The sequence below is a fragment of the Perna viridis genome, chromosome 15 (genome assembly GCF_037379345.1).
Source record: "Perna viridis isolate PV_CMFRI_1.1 ecotype Kerala chromosome 15, ASM3737934v1, whole genome shotgun sequence".
NCBI classification, from domain to species: Eukaryota; Metazoa; Mollusca; class Bivalvia; order Mytilida; family Mytilidae; genus Perna; species Perna viridis.
The window spans coordinates 10862566-10878990 of NC_142459.1; the positions used below are offsets into that span (position 1 = coordinate 10862566).

At 31.2% G+C, this 16425-nt stretch overlaps 1 protein-coding gene across 1 annotated transcript; it reads right to left on the reverse strand.

Annotated features, from left to right (window-relative positions):
* Positions 1-1241: 1241 nt before the first annotated feature.
* On the reverse strand, positions 1242-12344 carry LOC148596908 (uncharacterized). The gene is made up of 6 exons (XM_088563921.1): positions 12256-12344; positions 11630-11723; positions 7412-7696; positions 6375-6460; positions 3718-3817; positions 1242-2484 (listed from the first exon to the last, which is right to left on the reverse strand). Exons 2-6 carry the CDS (start codon positions 11700-11702, stop codon positions 2273-2275), a joined length of 756 nt encoding a protein of 251 aa, XP_088420047.1. The 5' UTR covers positions 11703-11723; positions 12256-12344; the 3' UTR covers positions 1242-2272.
* Between the last annotated feature and the right edge of the window lie 4081 nt (positions 12345-16425).

A 16425-nucleotide genomic window follows, 5' to 3' on the forward strand; every position in this document is an offset into this window, starting at 1 on the left:
AAGGGATTAACAAATTTTCTTTCCCATTGATATGGTATGTTTTGTTGGTGTTTGAAAGGGAACAGATGCATAATTGAAATAAACAACTTTTCAAATGAAGGAAAATCAATAAAGATTATTTTTTAGCTTGAAATCATTCGAAAGTTATGATCCATTATACCACATGTAAACAAGGTTCTAACGCCCATCATCATGCCAATTTCATGAAGAAAAAAAATATTTAACTTATACATTAAAATGCGCACTGACATTAGAATGACACACTGAGCCTGGGAAAAAAGACATGCACAACAAATAAGAACATGAAAAAAATCCAAAATAACATAAGCAAATGAGCAATCTAGACTCCAGTACAAATTGCGAGCATGGACCAGTTGCACCGGTAGGATAAGCATTCTCTGCAACTCACCAGGTTAGACAAAAGAGGAAAAGAACAAAAATATAACACGGTGAATAAAGCGGTTCTAATGGTGCAGAAAGATGAGTCTGATTTCTGGAATTAGAACACCCTATTGAAATTTTGTTATAATTGCAATGTAATCCACTAAATGATTGCTAAATAAAAGAAAAAAAAAACTTTTATTAGGAAGCTATATGATAATACAAAAATAAAATGGTCAGGTTCGCTACTAACATGCTCTAGTGTGAATAGAATTAGACACATGGAAGGGAGCTGCATTTCTGTTGCTAGATTATTACTACATTATACTGGTCCATTCTCCCAGTTTTGAGTGGAGTCCGAGTTGTTCATTTGCTTTTATTACTTTGTATGTATGATTTTAGTTACTTTGGGTTCTTTATTGTGTGTGCCTGTTTTCCATGTCTGGTCTTTGTCCCTGGTTTACATTCTTTCGATTACTGCTATAACCTTGGTTCCCTTGATTACTCTTTTAGATGTACCCCACATAATTTGTTTTTCCGCATTGTATATATAGATCGTCCTTGTTTCCTGTTTTTACACTCATACCATTTATTTAGTTTTTGAGCATATCAATTGTCCTTTTCATGATACATCGGTATTTTTGCCAATATTTAGGTTGTAAAATTTAAGTTGTAAAATTGTTATAATTAAAGATTTTTCTCTGTATAAATGCGATGTTTTATTGCTTCTTTTCAATTTTGAATGAATGTTAACTTGATTTGAATGTTTTTAAAAATATTAAAGTATTGAATGTTGCATCCTATTGATAATCGTATACTGCATGCAGATGGAGGGATTCAGTCAACTAAATGTTTTCTATGATTTTAATAAACATATCCAATATGAATATATGTCTAATACAATACAAAAATTAACTGTTTTAGGATATATTTATTAGATTTAAAAAATGTCAATTTGAAATATTTTCCTGTTGCCCAGGGATATCAAATATTGTTTCATATAGGTTGGGTTTACAGATTATATAACACTTAATACACTGGCAATACCATAAAGTATTTGTATTTGTAATGAATATAAATCTAAATGTAGTCTTAACAGAATTTGTACATAGGTCTAAAAAATCTAAGCTGAAATTTACCGCTAAAAATGAACACTGCACACTTTCAAAAAAATGTTTAAAATGTGTTCTACTCCATATCTACTATCCCTCAACAGCGATAAAATTGCAAATCACAATCAGGCATTATTTTGCTTTAATTATTCATATTGCTATTAACCAAATTTATCAAATTGATTTGTTAAAAAAAATGATAAACACCTAACCTTATAGAATATTCATTCAATTTAAAACATTCTGTATTTATGATTTCTGAAGTGATACAGATATAATTTCGTGCAACTAAATTATTAAATCGTCGAAGCATGTACTAAAATTCAATTACTAATTTTTAAATTTCAAATGAACCATTATTAATAACCTTAACCTACAATACTGTTTATTTTTCACTGCGTATTGCGTAAGTAAGTTTTTTATGTGACAACGTGATTTCACGAGAATGGGTCTTAGCCTACCAGTCATGTGCATTGAGATTTGATATTTACAAAGCGTTGACTTCAGTATTAAAAGCGAAGCATCGTTTTTTTTTTGTAAAAATGCCGATTAAGTTTTCTAGTTGTGCATAATAAAAGTGTTACGAAAAAACATTAAATAGACGATTTTGCATTGTGATACAGCGATTCAAGATCCCGGAAGTAAACAATGGAAAGCAAACCGGTCTTCGGATTTCAATATGTTCTGGTAAGGAAAATGAAAATGGAACGAGTCTTCTGGACCCTATTGGAAAATAGTATTGTATATAGTATTAGTATCAAATTAAAAGTTACAGAAGTTCAATTTCCTTCACAAAGTTGATAATGCTTTTCTGAACAGTAACGTATACCCCATCGCATGCCATCAAGAACGAGACACCCATAGTGATGCATATTTGGATCGTCTTTCCATAAATGACTGTTTGTGTTCATTTTGTCGTCATGGCTCCATCCCCAGTAACCATGTCCATGAAAGTGGGCGTAATATCCACGTAACCAAACGACGTCCGTGTCTATCAATAAATTATAAGTTATTCATAAGGCCCGGTAGAAAATATGAAAGAAGTGTTTCTGAGCATGATTCTATTCATTTATTTTAATAATACTATGCTAAATATAAAATTTCTACAAAAAAATATATTTATTACTGTGTATTTTCCAATGTTTTAACTAACTAAATATAACATTTTGATAAATTTGTCTATTTCATTTGTGTGTGTTTTTTTTTTTTTTTTTTTTTTTTTTTTTTTTGTTTTTTGTTTTTTTTTTTTTGGGGGGGGGGTACAGCCCTACACCCTTTGGATATTCCTATGCATGTATAAAATGTACATTTGCATACGATGCCTATGATTTATTTTTGTATCATCAAAATCCCACTATTTATTTGGTTTATTGGACGTGTGTACAAGTTATAAAAATTTGAATATTTAACAGCCTGAAACCGCCTACCCTTAAATAATGCTTTGGTAATATCCCGTTTCCACATGAAGTGTATAAGTGTACCTTAACAAAATTCTAAAATGTAAAGACCAAATAAATTGTTTTACATAAAGAAAATTTCGTATAAGAATGTTTGCCCATATAAATGGGAGCATCTTAGATTATATGTAAGAATCATTTTACTATGCAAGTTGTCTTGGTTCTTAATACGAATGTATTAGATGGAACCAGTACTAAAAACTTATTTCAATTATAGAATTAAAACTTTAACCGTTGATTGTTAGGTAACTATCAAATATTAACAAATTTTATTTTCCATTAACTTATGATCTCATATTACCTCAAAATATTTTTGGCACGGGCCGACTATGAACCTGTGGTTCACTATGTTAGGAACCGGTCATTATTTACGATTTAGAACCACGTTTTCTTGGTAAATTGTTAAATTTAGTTACACTCACGTCACTTTATATTAGGAAATTAATGTGACGCCAGAATTAAGAGATTTTGACGCCAAAATTTGAGTCAAGAGCTTTTCTAACAGTTATCATTGCTATCTACAAAATGAATATGAGCTCAAACGAAAGCCTACAAAATCGAAAAAAATATGGGCGAATTGTTATGGACCGGTAAGTCACCCCTCAAAATTAACAACAGCTACTCCTCTTCTGCCTAGATATTATTTTTGGGGACTAAACTAACCACATATTGCCATATGACTATTATTATTTAACAATGAACAATAATACTACACGAGTTATGAAAAGAAAGTAAACCCAATTATATGAAAACTTAAAAAATCTTACACTTTAAAGTATTTCTGACAAAGTTTGAGACAGCTTGCTGCTCCGCATCGTCATTGATGATGACGAGTTGATACTGATTTCCGAATGTCTTACATGGTTCCTTAGGAAGAAAAATCATAAAAATATATTTTATTTGACAGTATACACTTACAATGTACCATCACCCGAATTTCTTCCGTAAATATGTCGTATTATCCTATTGAAGTCAGTTTTTGGGATATATTTCTCCGTTGTATCCGTGTACTTTTTGCGTAAATGTTAATTTCATTTTGTCATGTTTCATAGTTAAATGCAATGTTTTCTATCAAAACCAAATTAAAATGATACATCTTGTCTATAATAATTATCAAAGTATGGAAAAACCATAATAAAAAGAACGAAAAGTCGAGAATCATTTTTAACATATTGTTGGATTGGCTTTGTAGTCATGAATACAATTTTTTGCAATGATTCATCTTAAATGTTAAATTAAATCAGCAACACATTTGTTGGCATGGAAATCTGAACATAAATATGCCATTGTCAATGTGAAAAAGGACCTAGTACAATATGAAATGGTTTGCTAGAAGATGTTAAATGTTATAAAGATAACAAAAATGTATACAGAACACTTAATTAAAGAATGTGTTTTATATTGAGACTGTCGTTTATTTTTATTAAGGTTGAAAACCGTTTCGGGACAATGCTATTTAGCTAATTCTGCATGTCGAAAAAGTCGCCTTGGTTAGTTAAAATTTGATCATTGACCAAATGCTCATCCCTCAGAGTTGATTAGGCTTGTATTTTAAAAAGGCTGAGTGGGGTATCTTTGTTTGGGATAAAGGTGTCGTAAGAGATCCATAGTGGTAGACTGTGTTGGGAATGATGACACGTTCCTCACACGTTAAAGAACCCTGTTGTGGTATTCGATAGGATTGGGAACCTTTGCGCTCCACCAGAGGAAGCTAAATTGCCCGACCATTCTAATAACTCCCTTTTTCTCGTAGCAATCAAAATTTGTCGACCCAATTATCCTAGTGTCCTGTCCCTTTTCGTCGTAAAAGGCGACTTAATAGTGCTCAAAAACCTAGCCGGGGGCTAGGCGCTCTGCCCAAAGACCAACTGGGATGTGTGCCCCAGGTGGTGGAATGAGGGTACCCCTGGCGTGTACATGCAAACCATAGTGGTGCACCGTGTTGAGAAAGTTGTCAGGTTCCTCGTACGTTAAAGAACCCTGTTGTAAAATTCGATAGGAGCAGGAACATGTGCGCTCCGCCACAGGAGGCTAAATTTCTAGACCCTACCCATCCCTCCCTTTTGACTTGTGGCAATCAAAAATTGTCGACCCTATCATCCTTGTGTCCCATCCCACTTTTCATTTCATCTTCATTTTATCTTCCATTTTATGTTGATCGCCTTAATATGGCTTAAATATTGCTGCTCGGGCGTTAAAATTAATAATAAATCAATCAATTTTTTGTTTCTAATTTGTACTCATCTTGATAATGCACGAAAAATTTGCGTTTAACGGACAACAATTTATCAATTATTTACTGAAGCTAAAGATATAAAAACAATTTAGAAACCCTAAAAAGAGCATGTTTATAGATTCAAAAGTAAATAATAAGTAGCCATCACCCGAATAAAATAACAACTGGAAAACTGCAGTATATGTTACGACAAAGTTGGTGGTCTCGACCTTTCTTGAAACACCTGTAAAGTTGCTAATAAATTGACTGGTATGTGGCAGACAAAAGAGAAAAAATAATGCTGTGGTAGACGAAAGAGAAAACAAGGACACGATGAACAAGTCGGCTCACATAGTGTAAACAATCCTATGGTTCATAATAACTAATATAAATTTTTTGTAGTGATAACGTAAATATTGCGGTACTATAACCCTGATAAAGCGGCCAAATGGAATAAAGTCCCGGATCGTTCTCGAAGTTTTATTAAGATCGTGCCATAATGTCATAATTGTGGTTGACAAATTAACTTAGCCAGGTTTTCTACGTACTTCGCAAATCTGTCTTAACCGAACCCTGATTAAACCGAAAAACTTCGTCAAACAATTATTTAGTTGAAATGTGTTTTAATACTGGATAAATCGTACTCCTGTCCAAACCGACGGAATTCTTCAGGTCAAAGGGGTATGGTTAAGGAGGGTTTTACTGTATATGGTTTTGATTCTGAGTTGTATTAATTGGGAAGGATCTTAGTTATTGTACATTTATTAACACATGGAAATAAATATAAATTACAAATCAACAGAGAAGATTTTAACAATAGCGAAATTTATTTGAATTTGAAAGAATTGGCAAAAATAAAAATTGTGTCTAATGAAAAATAACATACATTTTTTCATGTGACAATGTTTATTGTGCGAAGATATTTAAGAATTGCGAATTCTTATAAATCAATTTTAAAACATATTTTTATCTTTAAACATGATAACAGTAACTCTTAATTTAACTGAGTAGGGGCGTGTCAATATTTTTTTATCAATTGAGATATAACAAAATTATTTTAACCAATCAGGTAACAGTATTTTTTTCTCAAATTATTTTATTCACAAATGAATGTGTTCTTCCTTTCAATTGTTTGTATAAGGAAGCACCCGAAACGGCATATTAACTAATTTACTTCTATGAATACTATTCCAATATGAATATACTCACGTGACCGTGTCGCCGTTTTGTATCATTCAGAAAGTAGTAACAGTGTCCATTATATCGAAAGGATTCGAATCCACCAGTGCAATTGCCTTAAATCGTAACATGCAAATTCTTAAAATTCTGAGCTAATCGAGATGTTGTTCTTGAGTGAAATGATATTGTAAGATTATTGGGTTTTTCACATGCCTGTTTATGATTTACCATTTTGCCTGATTCTTACGAAAACGTACACTTTTTTTAAAACTTAGCTTTTACACCATTCAATACTCGCCTCATCCCCATTCCCCATAAAATTTTGTTATTTCAATATTTCATTCCGTACATTTTTGTATCATGCACTATAAACTTAACTGTTATATTTCCTTATTAAATTTAACATTTTTTTACTAATATTTATTATTAACCGATTCCTTCATTTTTTTCAATTTAAATACATAATTACATGAATAAGGTACAACATGTAACCGTCTAGTTTTGCATGCTCTTTGAAACATCCTTCATATTTTAAGATAAATCAAGGGAACCAAGGTTCTAGCGGAAATGCAAATAATGTAATGTAGGGAAAAAATTCAAACAAGAAAAACAGACATTCACAAAAAAGACCATTAACGAAAAATAATTCATACATACAAAGTAACAAAGCAAATGAGCAACTCGGACAACACTAAAAAATGGGAGCATGGACCGGGTGCACCTGTCGGGTAAGCATCCTCTGCTTCTCTAGAAACACCCACCGATCGAGTTGGTTACTCATAAAAAAGTCAAGTCTGGGGTACACGAAAGAGGATAGGAAAACTATGACACGATGAACAAATCAGTTTTCATGCTGCAGATGAATACACCATAACGATCCACAAGTTCATGATCGTGACCATAAAAAGTCTGTAGTAATGACTTTAATCTTGTAGCAACATAGTCCTGTTCCAGAAATATAACTGTAAGAGTCCTAGCGCGATACAAAAAGTCTACATAGTTGCGGCAAGCTCTGGCATAACGTATGAGATGTGATACGCAAAGCTTAGGAAGACAGATTATACTACCTATCTCTGTTGAATGCATGTAAGTTGGTGTAGAAGTTGTAAACCTTCTTGTGGGTGTGATAGTGAAATGCTCGATGACGGATTCACATAGATGTATGTGACCATCATCGCATCTTCTGTGTTCCCATCTTGCTCCGTCCATTACCATGCAGTAATCATGATTATGAGAATACCCTGAATCTCCCTCCCAATGATGATCGTTTGAACTAATTTGATTTCCATTGATCCAATACCAATGATAGTTTTGATGTTTGAAGTTACCACCCAACCAAAAAGTCCTAGTTTCTAAAATAAAACACACATGAGTACAAATTATGTTTCGACACATAAATAGATATATTAAAACATGCCTAAGGCGAATCCCCTTTGAAAGTTATAAATTATCGATTTGTTTAACAGATTTCACAATTTGGACGATTTATGTTGACTAGAACCTACACAGACAAAATTTTCACACAAATGTCACATGATTATCAAATGAATTGAGCAAATAAACTTAGTGACAGAGTTCACTTGAAATTCGGTTGAATCAAGCCTTCACTTGATATTCACATGACATATTCACATGAAATTCATGTTAAGTAAGTTTTACATGAACATCATGCTAATTTCATGTCAATTTCACATGAATTTCACATGAAGCTCGATTCACATGACTTTCATGTGAGCAATATTTGCCTGTGTAGTACCAGTTAGGTAATTTTTTTTTATTTGCCTTCATTGTTTCGTTTTAGACAGATGTCAGTTTACAAAAGTTAACAATACATAAAAATTTATATCAAATAAAAAATTACCAATCATATTTATTGAAAATTACAATTTTCTGTACACGTGTTTCAAGAAATAACCTCTCACCATCAGCAGAGAAATTAAATATTTAGGAAATATATCAATCAAAAATGTAATTATACAAAATTAAAGAAGGACTCAAATCTTAAGCTATCGAAATAGGCAGCCGGATCCGTTTTTACATTTTACAGGAAGGTTTGATTTTTACACTTTATATGATAACTGAAATGGATTCAAAAGCGACAGAACAGGAATACACTCCAGATTACCTATTAAAATATTGGGATAAGTCTTAATATTCAGGATTCAGTGTTTGACAGGTTTCACTGATCAATTAATTTGACTACAGGTGAGAATCATGCAAAATGTGATTTTTGGTTGGAAAGCCTGCAATTTTTTATTTTTGATATTTTGTTTAAAATTCGATAGGTAACATAACTTGGCATATGGCTTTTCAAATAGCCCTCTTTCTTAAGAGAGAAAAAATATATAAAATGTTCTACAGAATCCAATATTAAGGTAAAAACCTATGTAAATGACACTTAAATATAACAGAAACCGTTGAATTGTCAATGTGGATTATCTTCCTAGAGCAGACACTTAGGAATGAATAATTATACATTTCATCATCATGATTATATAGACATAGTAACATACAAAAATAAGTAGCTTTTTGGGAGTGAATCACACCTTACATAATTTGATTGATTCTTACAGAGAATAATACTTAACCATGACTGTTATTCTCTATTCAAAATCGTATAAAAGTTCATAAATTCATTTTTATTTCAGACAAATGTAAAAAAGGCATGATGCTATTGTAGGTGGTTACCATCTAGCTGGCTACAATGACATCGTTCCCGAAGAAAAACACGTGTTTTTACCTGCCATTTTGGCTTATATTTAGATATCTAAGTTCAAATTTTGTTTGAATATTATTTTTACAATATCAGCATTAAAAGGATTGCTGCTTTGAATAATATCACTTATTCATTACTGTCTAATAAACCAAAAACTCTGTTATTGAACAGTCTCTAAACCGATCTGCGCAACGGTTTGACGGATCGATGACCGTTGACTGGTTGATCGCTGACGGATCGATGATCGGTGATACATCTGATCGCAGTTTTGTTATGTAAATAAGTAATGATTTGTTAAAAATAAAACCGATGTAAAATAAAAGTACAAATTGATATTCAAAGTTATTGCATTATGTAAATATGTTTAAATTGACAAAGAAAACATCGGAAACCCTAAAATATTTGACCGCTCTGTGGTCACGTGATGCGATCACCGATTTGATAGATCGGTTTGACAGATCGATGACTGATCCGAAACTGATCGGAGGTCGATGACCCATCGCAATTTTTTGCACGGATCGGTTCTGTTACTGTACTAATTTTTTTGTAAAACGGACTAGATATATGCTTGAAGAAATTACTGTTATCTATTAGTTGTGATCGTTTTTTAATAATGCTTTTTTTTTCATTAAAATACTTTTTTGAATTATTCATTCCTGTTGCAATCATAAAAAATTAGTCAATTTGCTTGAATTACTAGTAAAGCTTCTACACGAATTAGTGAAGACATGTAGAGAATCTTTTCAACGCTGAGCCCTGCCAAATTCGAAACAAAAAGTATTTCAACCCATTTATACGGCTTAATATGACATTTGATCATAGTTTGAGCATCTGTATACTACAGCCAAATTTTTAAGTCAAGGACAGATTTTACAGTAAAGAATTGTTAAGACTTCTGGATATGAAACTGTGTTATTCCCTTAGACTATTAAGACGTGTTTGCATACTACTGTATCATTACTATAAGTTATAGACCTATAGACTTCTAGATGTGAAACTACACCATTTTTCTTGTTGATCATTATCTATAATTATGGATACAAAATAACATACTTTTGTCCTTTTTTTGACAATATAGACAATTTAGACGTCTGAATATGAAAATGTGTCTTTGCAGTCAGTTTAAGACTGTATAGGGCTCTAGACAATATACTGTATCATTACACTTTTTTCAGACTTATAGAGCTCTGGATAAATAGACTTCTAGACATTAAACTTCGTCATGTTTTTTAGTTTCAGATCTTAAAGACTTCTGATTATAAACTGAAACCGTTACCCTTAGTTTCAGACTATAAAGACTTCTGGTTATAAACTGAAACCGTTACCCTTAGTTTCAGACTATAAAGACTTCTGATTATAAACTGAAACCGTTACCCTTAGTTTCAGACTATAAAGACTTCTGGTTATAACCTGAAACCTTTACCCTTAGTTTCAGACTATAAAGATGCCTGTAATTTATCATTACTCAAGTTTGGTTTTATAGAATTTTGGGTATTAAACTGCGTCATTGCACGAAGTTTCATACTATACAGATTTCGGAACTGTGTCAATTCTCTTAGATTCAAACTATATACATGGAGATGTTAGATTTATATAACGTCATTTCTCTTAGCTTCAGGCCATCTACATAGGCAATATGCTAAACATGAAAATCAAATAGTTTACATCATATGATTATCATATGAATCGAGTACCATATATGATAATCTAATGATTTGATATGCATATGATAATCACATGATTATCATATGATAATCATATGTTTTTCACAAACATATGATAGTCATGTGTTTTCAAGCAAAATTAACATATGAGAAACATATGATAATTATATGTCTATCATATGTTATATATCATATGCTTTTTTTATTTTATGATTACCATATGAATCGAGCACCATATGATTATCATATGTGGCCCATTTGGCTGTATATACGTCTTGACACGATATTGGCATTTGTGTCTAGTGTTTTGTAAACAGACCACAATACTAGGGCAAAGACTTTCACTCGAAACTCATTGAAATCATTCATCACATTTTTAAAACAATTTCTAAAATTTGCATAAGAACTTTTTACGTGTAAAATAAAGTCTTAACAATATTTGCACAATATTTGCAAAATGTTTAAAACTTTCCTGATCACACCATTTCTATCGGAAATACTTGTACAAAGTCAGGACCATTAAAATGCTTTTCAAATTTCCAGTTTATTTCCCTTGATATTGCCATTTTTGTATGGACATATTTTTTTTTTAAATATTCCTTTTGAGTAGAGTTTATCAGTTCCGTGATCTAGTCATTACCCTTCATTCGTAAACAGTCTTGTAACAGTACTGCATTGGTTAATTTTCAAGTTCTTTGGAATTCCTCTTTATTGTTTTGAGGGTTCCGAAATATTTTTGATCACTTTTTCTTTTTTTTCTTTTTGACATATTCCTTATACTTATAATACATGCATTTATATTTTCAAAATTCTGAAATGCATTCATTCTATTTACTTTCTCTCGTCAAAACTCATTTTTGTTAAACAAACCCATTAATTTGACTGAATATTTGGTAAAGACAAACCTTTAAGGTCTCCTCTAACATGTTTAATTATTGAATTATGCTCCTCATCACCATTAATAATAGCTTGTGTCATATTTTTTTCCCGGCATGGATCCTTTGTCAAAAGTAATGAAATAATTTAAAAAAAAAACAATTTACTAATTTGTTACCCATTCATTAATTGAAAATTGGCATTCAAACAGTTTTAATACTTATCGATCACGCCTATCTACGATGATACAGTACGTGTGTGTGATGAACATACAGTTATGTCAATGATTTCGTATGGGGTAGGAGGGTGCACAGCTATACCGATCATGTATCTAATAGTAGTTTGGTTAACAAATCTGGTCAATTAACATTCACTAATCTAACTTTCTATACAATTCTGATGATTTTGCAAGAAGTGTCGGATGAATTTTGGTTTTGTCCAGTGTACACATCTGTATGCAAAAAGGAATTTAGTTACGTAAAGATATGACAAATGTAGATCGAAAATTTTTTTTTTTTTTTTTTTTTTTTTTTTTGCACCTTCAACAACGACTACCAATTGCACATTCCAAATAAAATATATATTAGTTCTAAAGTATCATACTTCATAAGTATTTCTCAATACCAATAGTTGAATTAAGCAATAAGCAACTTACAGATCCATGTATATGCCAATCCCTCTCATGATCAGTCAAATAATAGCAGTGATTCTGCCAAGTGAAATACCTTGCACCAGAACACGAATAATCTGTACAAAATACAAACATACATGTACATGTACGTTGAATTCAACAGAACTCGTTGTCTTGTGTAGTGCGCGTTTTCCTCGATTCGTACATATCTCGATTTTCTTATGTTGAACACGTAACGCAATGCTATATTCCATTTTCCGTTTGAACTTTAAATAATTGAAACTTGAAATATCATAATGGAGCTAGCTATAATGTTGTATATTATTTCAAATATTCTGAGCTTGATTTTACTTTCTATGTTGATATTATTGGTTTTGCGTACGTTATTTTGATATTATTGGTTTTGCGTACGTTATTTTTACTTAAATGTAATTTTCTATCTAGATTCTTTACCACGACGATACCTCTCACAAGCATAATGATACCTGCCTTAACTAACTTTGCTTCACACAATTATCTAGATATTTTTCTCAAATATGTCGATACTACTCACAGTTATATTGGTACTACATGTAAGGGTATGCATATATTATTCAATTTATAGTCGTATCTAGACAAATGAATGAAGTATTTAGTTCCTTGTGAGAAACGTCTAGATACTTGTGAAAAGCATCAAGATAGTTACAGGAGGTATCTAGTTGTACACAATATCGTGACAAATTTTGACAAGTCCATATATCTACACAGCTGTGAGAAGCATCTAGATGTTTGTGTGAAACTTGTAAGTAGTCCCTTGATGCTCTTGAAGAGTTAGTAGGTATCTAGATACTGGTAAGAAATACTTCTATTCTAGTGAGAAATAACTACATAGTTACACGAAGTATCTATAGATAGTGGCAATATGTGTCTAGGTAGTTGTGGAAAGTATCACAAAAAACAATCTACATGAAAAAAAAACGCTTTGTTACAAGAACGATCGCTCATAGATATTTTTGTATATACTTTATTTTTAATATTTAAATGTCTGCGTATATTGTATCAGTGCTTCTTGTTCAACACGTTTAACATTGAAACACGTGATTAGAATACTGGAATTTGCAATTTATTTGGGGTTTGTACTTTTGTATTCACAAAAGATATTACATATTACCTTATCCATTTAGGTATTTGTATTATATAACATTTATTTTTACATTTTATGAATTACAACAAATTGACATATCTCTATGGAACAGATATTATACAGATCTTTAATTGCAAACTCGTGAAATTCGAAAGCGATGTTTTCTTCTCATTTCTATTACTTATGTATCAACTAAAAGTTATCTTTACCGCACTTTCTATCAATTTGAGATATTTGTACGGTGGACTATTTTAGTGTATACGGGTTAAGATTGAGGACTAGTGAAATAATTGGCAATTGGGATATTGTAATCAAACATTTATTTATTTAAAAAGTATACAAGAGTAAAAAAAAACAACAATTAGCAACAAAGTAGCACTCCATATAAAAATAATGCAAAATGTGGTCCATTGTTGGAAAGCCTTCATACTTTTTTTTTTTTTTGATATTGTGTTTAAAATGTTATAGTAAACAGAAATATGCTTGTGTTTTTCATATAACCTTTGTTCATAGGAGAAAAAATATATAGAATATTTTGTAGAATTAAAAATTAGGAGATATAACTCTAAAATACAAAAGAAACTGTTGCCTTTCGGTGTGGATTATCTCATAAGAGCAGACAGATGGGATCGAATTATTACAAATTTCATCAAATATATACCTATTGAGCAACTTATTTACAAAAATGAAAAAAAATATCGACATGCTAGATGAAATGGAATTCATTGGAAATGGGGATTTTTAGTTTGCAATGGGGTATAGGTATATTTTTGGATAAAGAAAAGAGAAATGTTATTGAGAATGAGGAATGAGGGAATTTTGTTTGCGTTGGGTATAATTGGAAATAACTTATCGTTTTCTGCCAAGAATGATTGCAAATGTGTTTAATGCATTTTAGGCAAGAAAATGTGGTTTAACGTAGTTTTTTTCTACATGTACATGGACTTATCACTCATCAAATTACAAGTTTTACATTTCTGACCAAAGTATCCAGTTTTACAGGTGCATGTAAAGGAATTCTTCCCATTATCAACAAATTATAAAAAAATCCAGTAAAAGTGATTGAAAATGAACATAATTCTCTATTTAACCATCAAATAAGGTATTGTTAGCGAGGTCCTAGCTAATTTTACGTATCAAAGTGTTATCTTTATAAACGCACAAAATAAACTTGATATTGCCTGAATGCACAATTAAACACCCGCCAAAATTAAAAAAAAAACGTTAACATATTTCGTAACCCTTTTCTTTATTTATTTATGTTTGTACGCGTTATTTTATTTTTTTTTTATTTTCATCGTTGTGTTTGCCTTTTTTTCCTGTCTATTCATATATTCCGTTGATTATTGTTCGATTCATGTTTCTCTAGATTAATATTTTTGCCTTATAACATCAAATTTTACATCCGCAAAAACAATTCTGCATGAAAAAATATATTGTCTTAGTACCCACTGTTTCAAACTGATACTGTAAAGAATACACTGAAAGACTACAAAGTAATGATACAAGTAAAAGGCAGTTAATAAATGTATTTTATTGAATGATAGCGGATAGGAAACAAAGGGTAATGTTTGTTCTGGAAATCCAGTATATTTTATATCTAAAGCTGAAACAACAAGGGGACGACTGTGCCTTATATGAAAAATGGGATTTAATGTACACAACATAAATGTGTTTGATACAAAGCATGAAGGTTTTGAAGGTTAAGTGTTATTTCATGTTGCCATCATTTGTTATTAATATTTCAATGAACAATTCAAAATACTAAAAGCCAATATCCATTCCATTAAAAATATTATAATATAATACAACTAACCCTTTTCACATCTTAGGCCTGTAAAACCTGGTTTACAGTTACATCTACATGAATTGAACCCATTATGTTAAGTTCCTTAGTGTTGGCAAGAGGAACTTGAACACTCATTGCAATCCGTATATATTTAACAACAAATATATGCACACAACAACGATGAAAAAAGAAAACAATATCACAACATTAATTTAACGAAAGTTCTGCGATTTCAGTTGCTATTAAAAAGCTACAATAAAAATAAAAATAATGAAAATGCATGAAAAAAAGTATCATTCTGGTATAAAAAGCACCATTGTTAAACGTTTGACTATTTGCACCACAAGAACCGAAGAACAAAGACAACTTTGTTTTCAATATCTCTTCGATAAATAGAGTCATAGTTTAATTAAAATGCACTGAAAATAACATTTCGAGGGAAGATGACTCTTTCAAAATCCTTATTTTCTAACTCTCCACTGAAAAAAATTTGAGGTGGATTTTACATGTGTTTCTGATTTTTCCATTTGCAAGATTGTTAGAACATTTAATGAATAATGACAGAGCATCATACAATAACAAATTACTGAACAACAAATTATTAGAGGATTTTAAAAATGCCCTTAGACTAATACATTGGAGTTTTTTTTTTTTTTTTTTTTTTTTTTTTTTGTTTGTAATTCAAAATAACATGAAAACATTCTTTATTGCTTCAAGGTAACAGCAAAATTAATATAGAGACAATAATGGGCTGATAAAAAATCATTGCACTTAAATAAAATATGAGTATCGTTGATTTCACAGATCTTATTTAATAGCAGTAAAACTGCTGGGCTAAACATAATATCTCACCAGATTCACAATTGTAACCAGTGAAACCAGCGGCACATGTGCAGACGTAGGAGTTTATTTTATCATGGCAGATCCCTTTATTCATGCAAGGTGAGCTTGAACACTCATTGATGTCTGTAAAATAAAGTTGTTCTATAGAGGAGTCGTTTTTCTTTCTTTTCTAAATGATAATTTCAGATAAGCTACTAAAACAGGAATAATATTTTAGCATATTTGCTATTATCACTTCTTAAGGGTCATGGTTGTCATCACAAATTAGTTTTCAAAAAGAATGCAATATATCTTGAATTACATGATTTGACACATTTTCAATGTGACCTGTATTTTACTCTCCCATTTACATTGTGTGGGTTGCTGCGTCCAAGTTGCGTTTTTGTGTCTGATGTATTTGAACTGCCTTTTTTTGCTTTTGGATTTTTGTGTAGATATT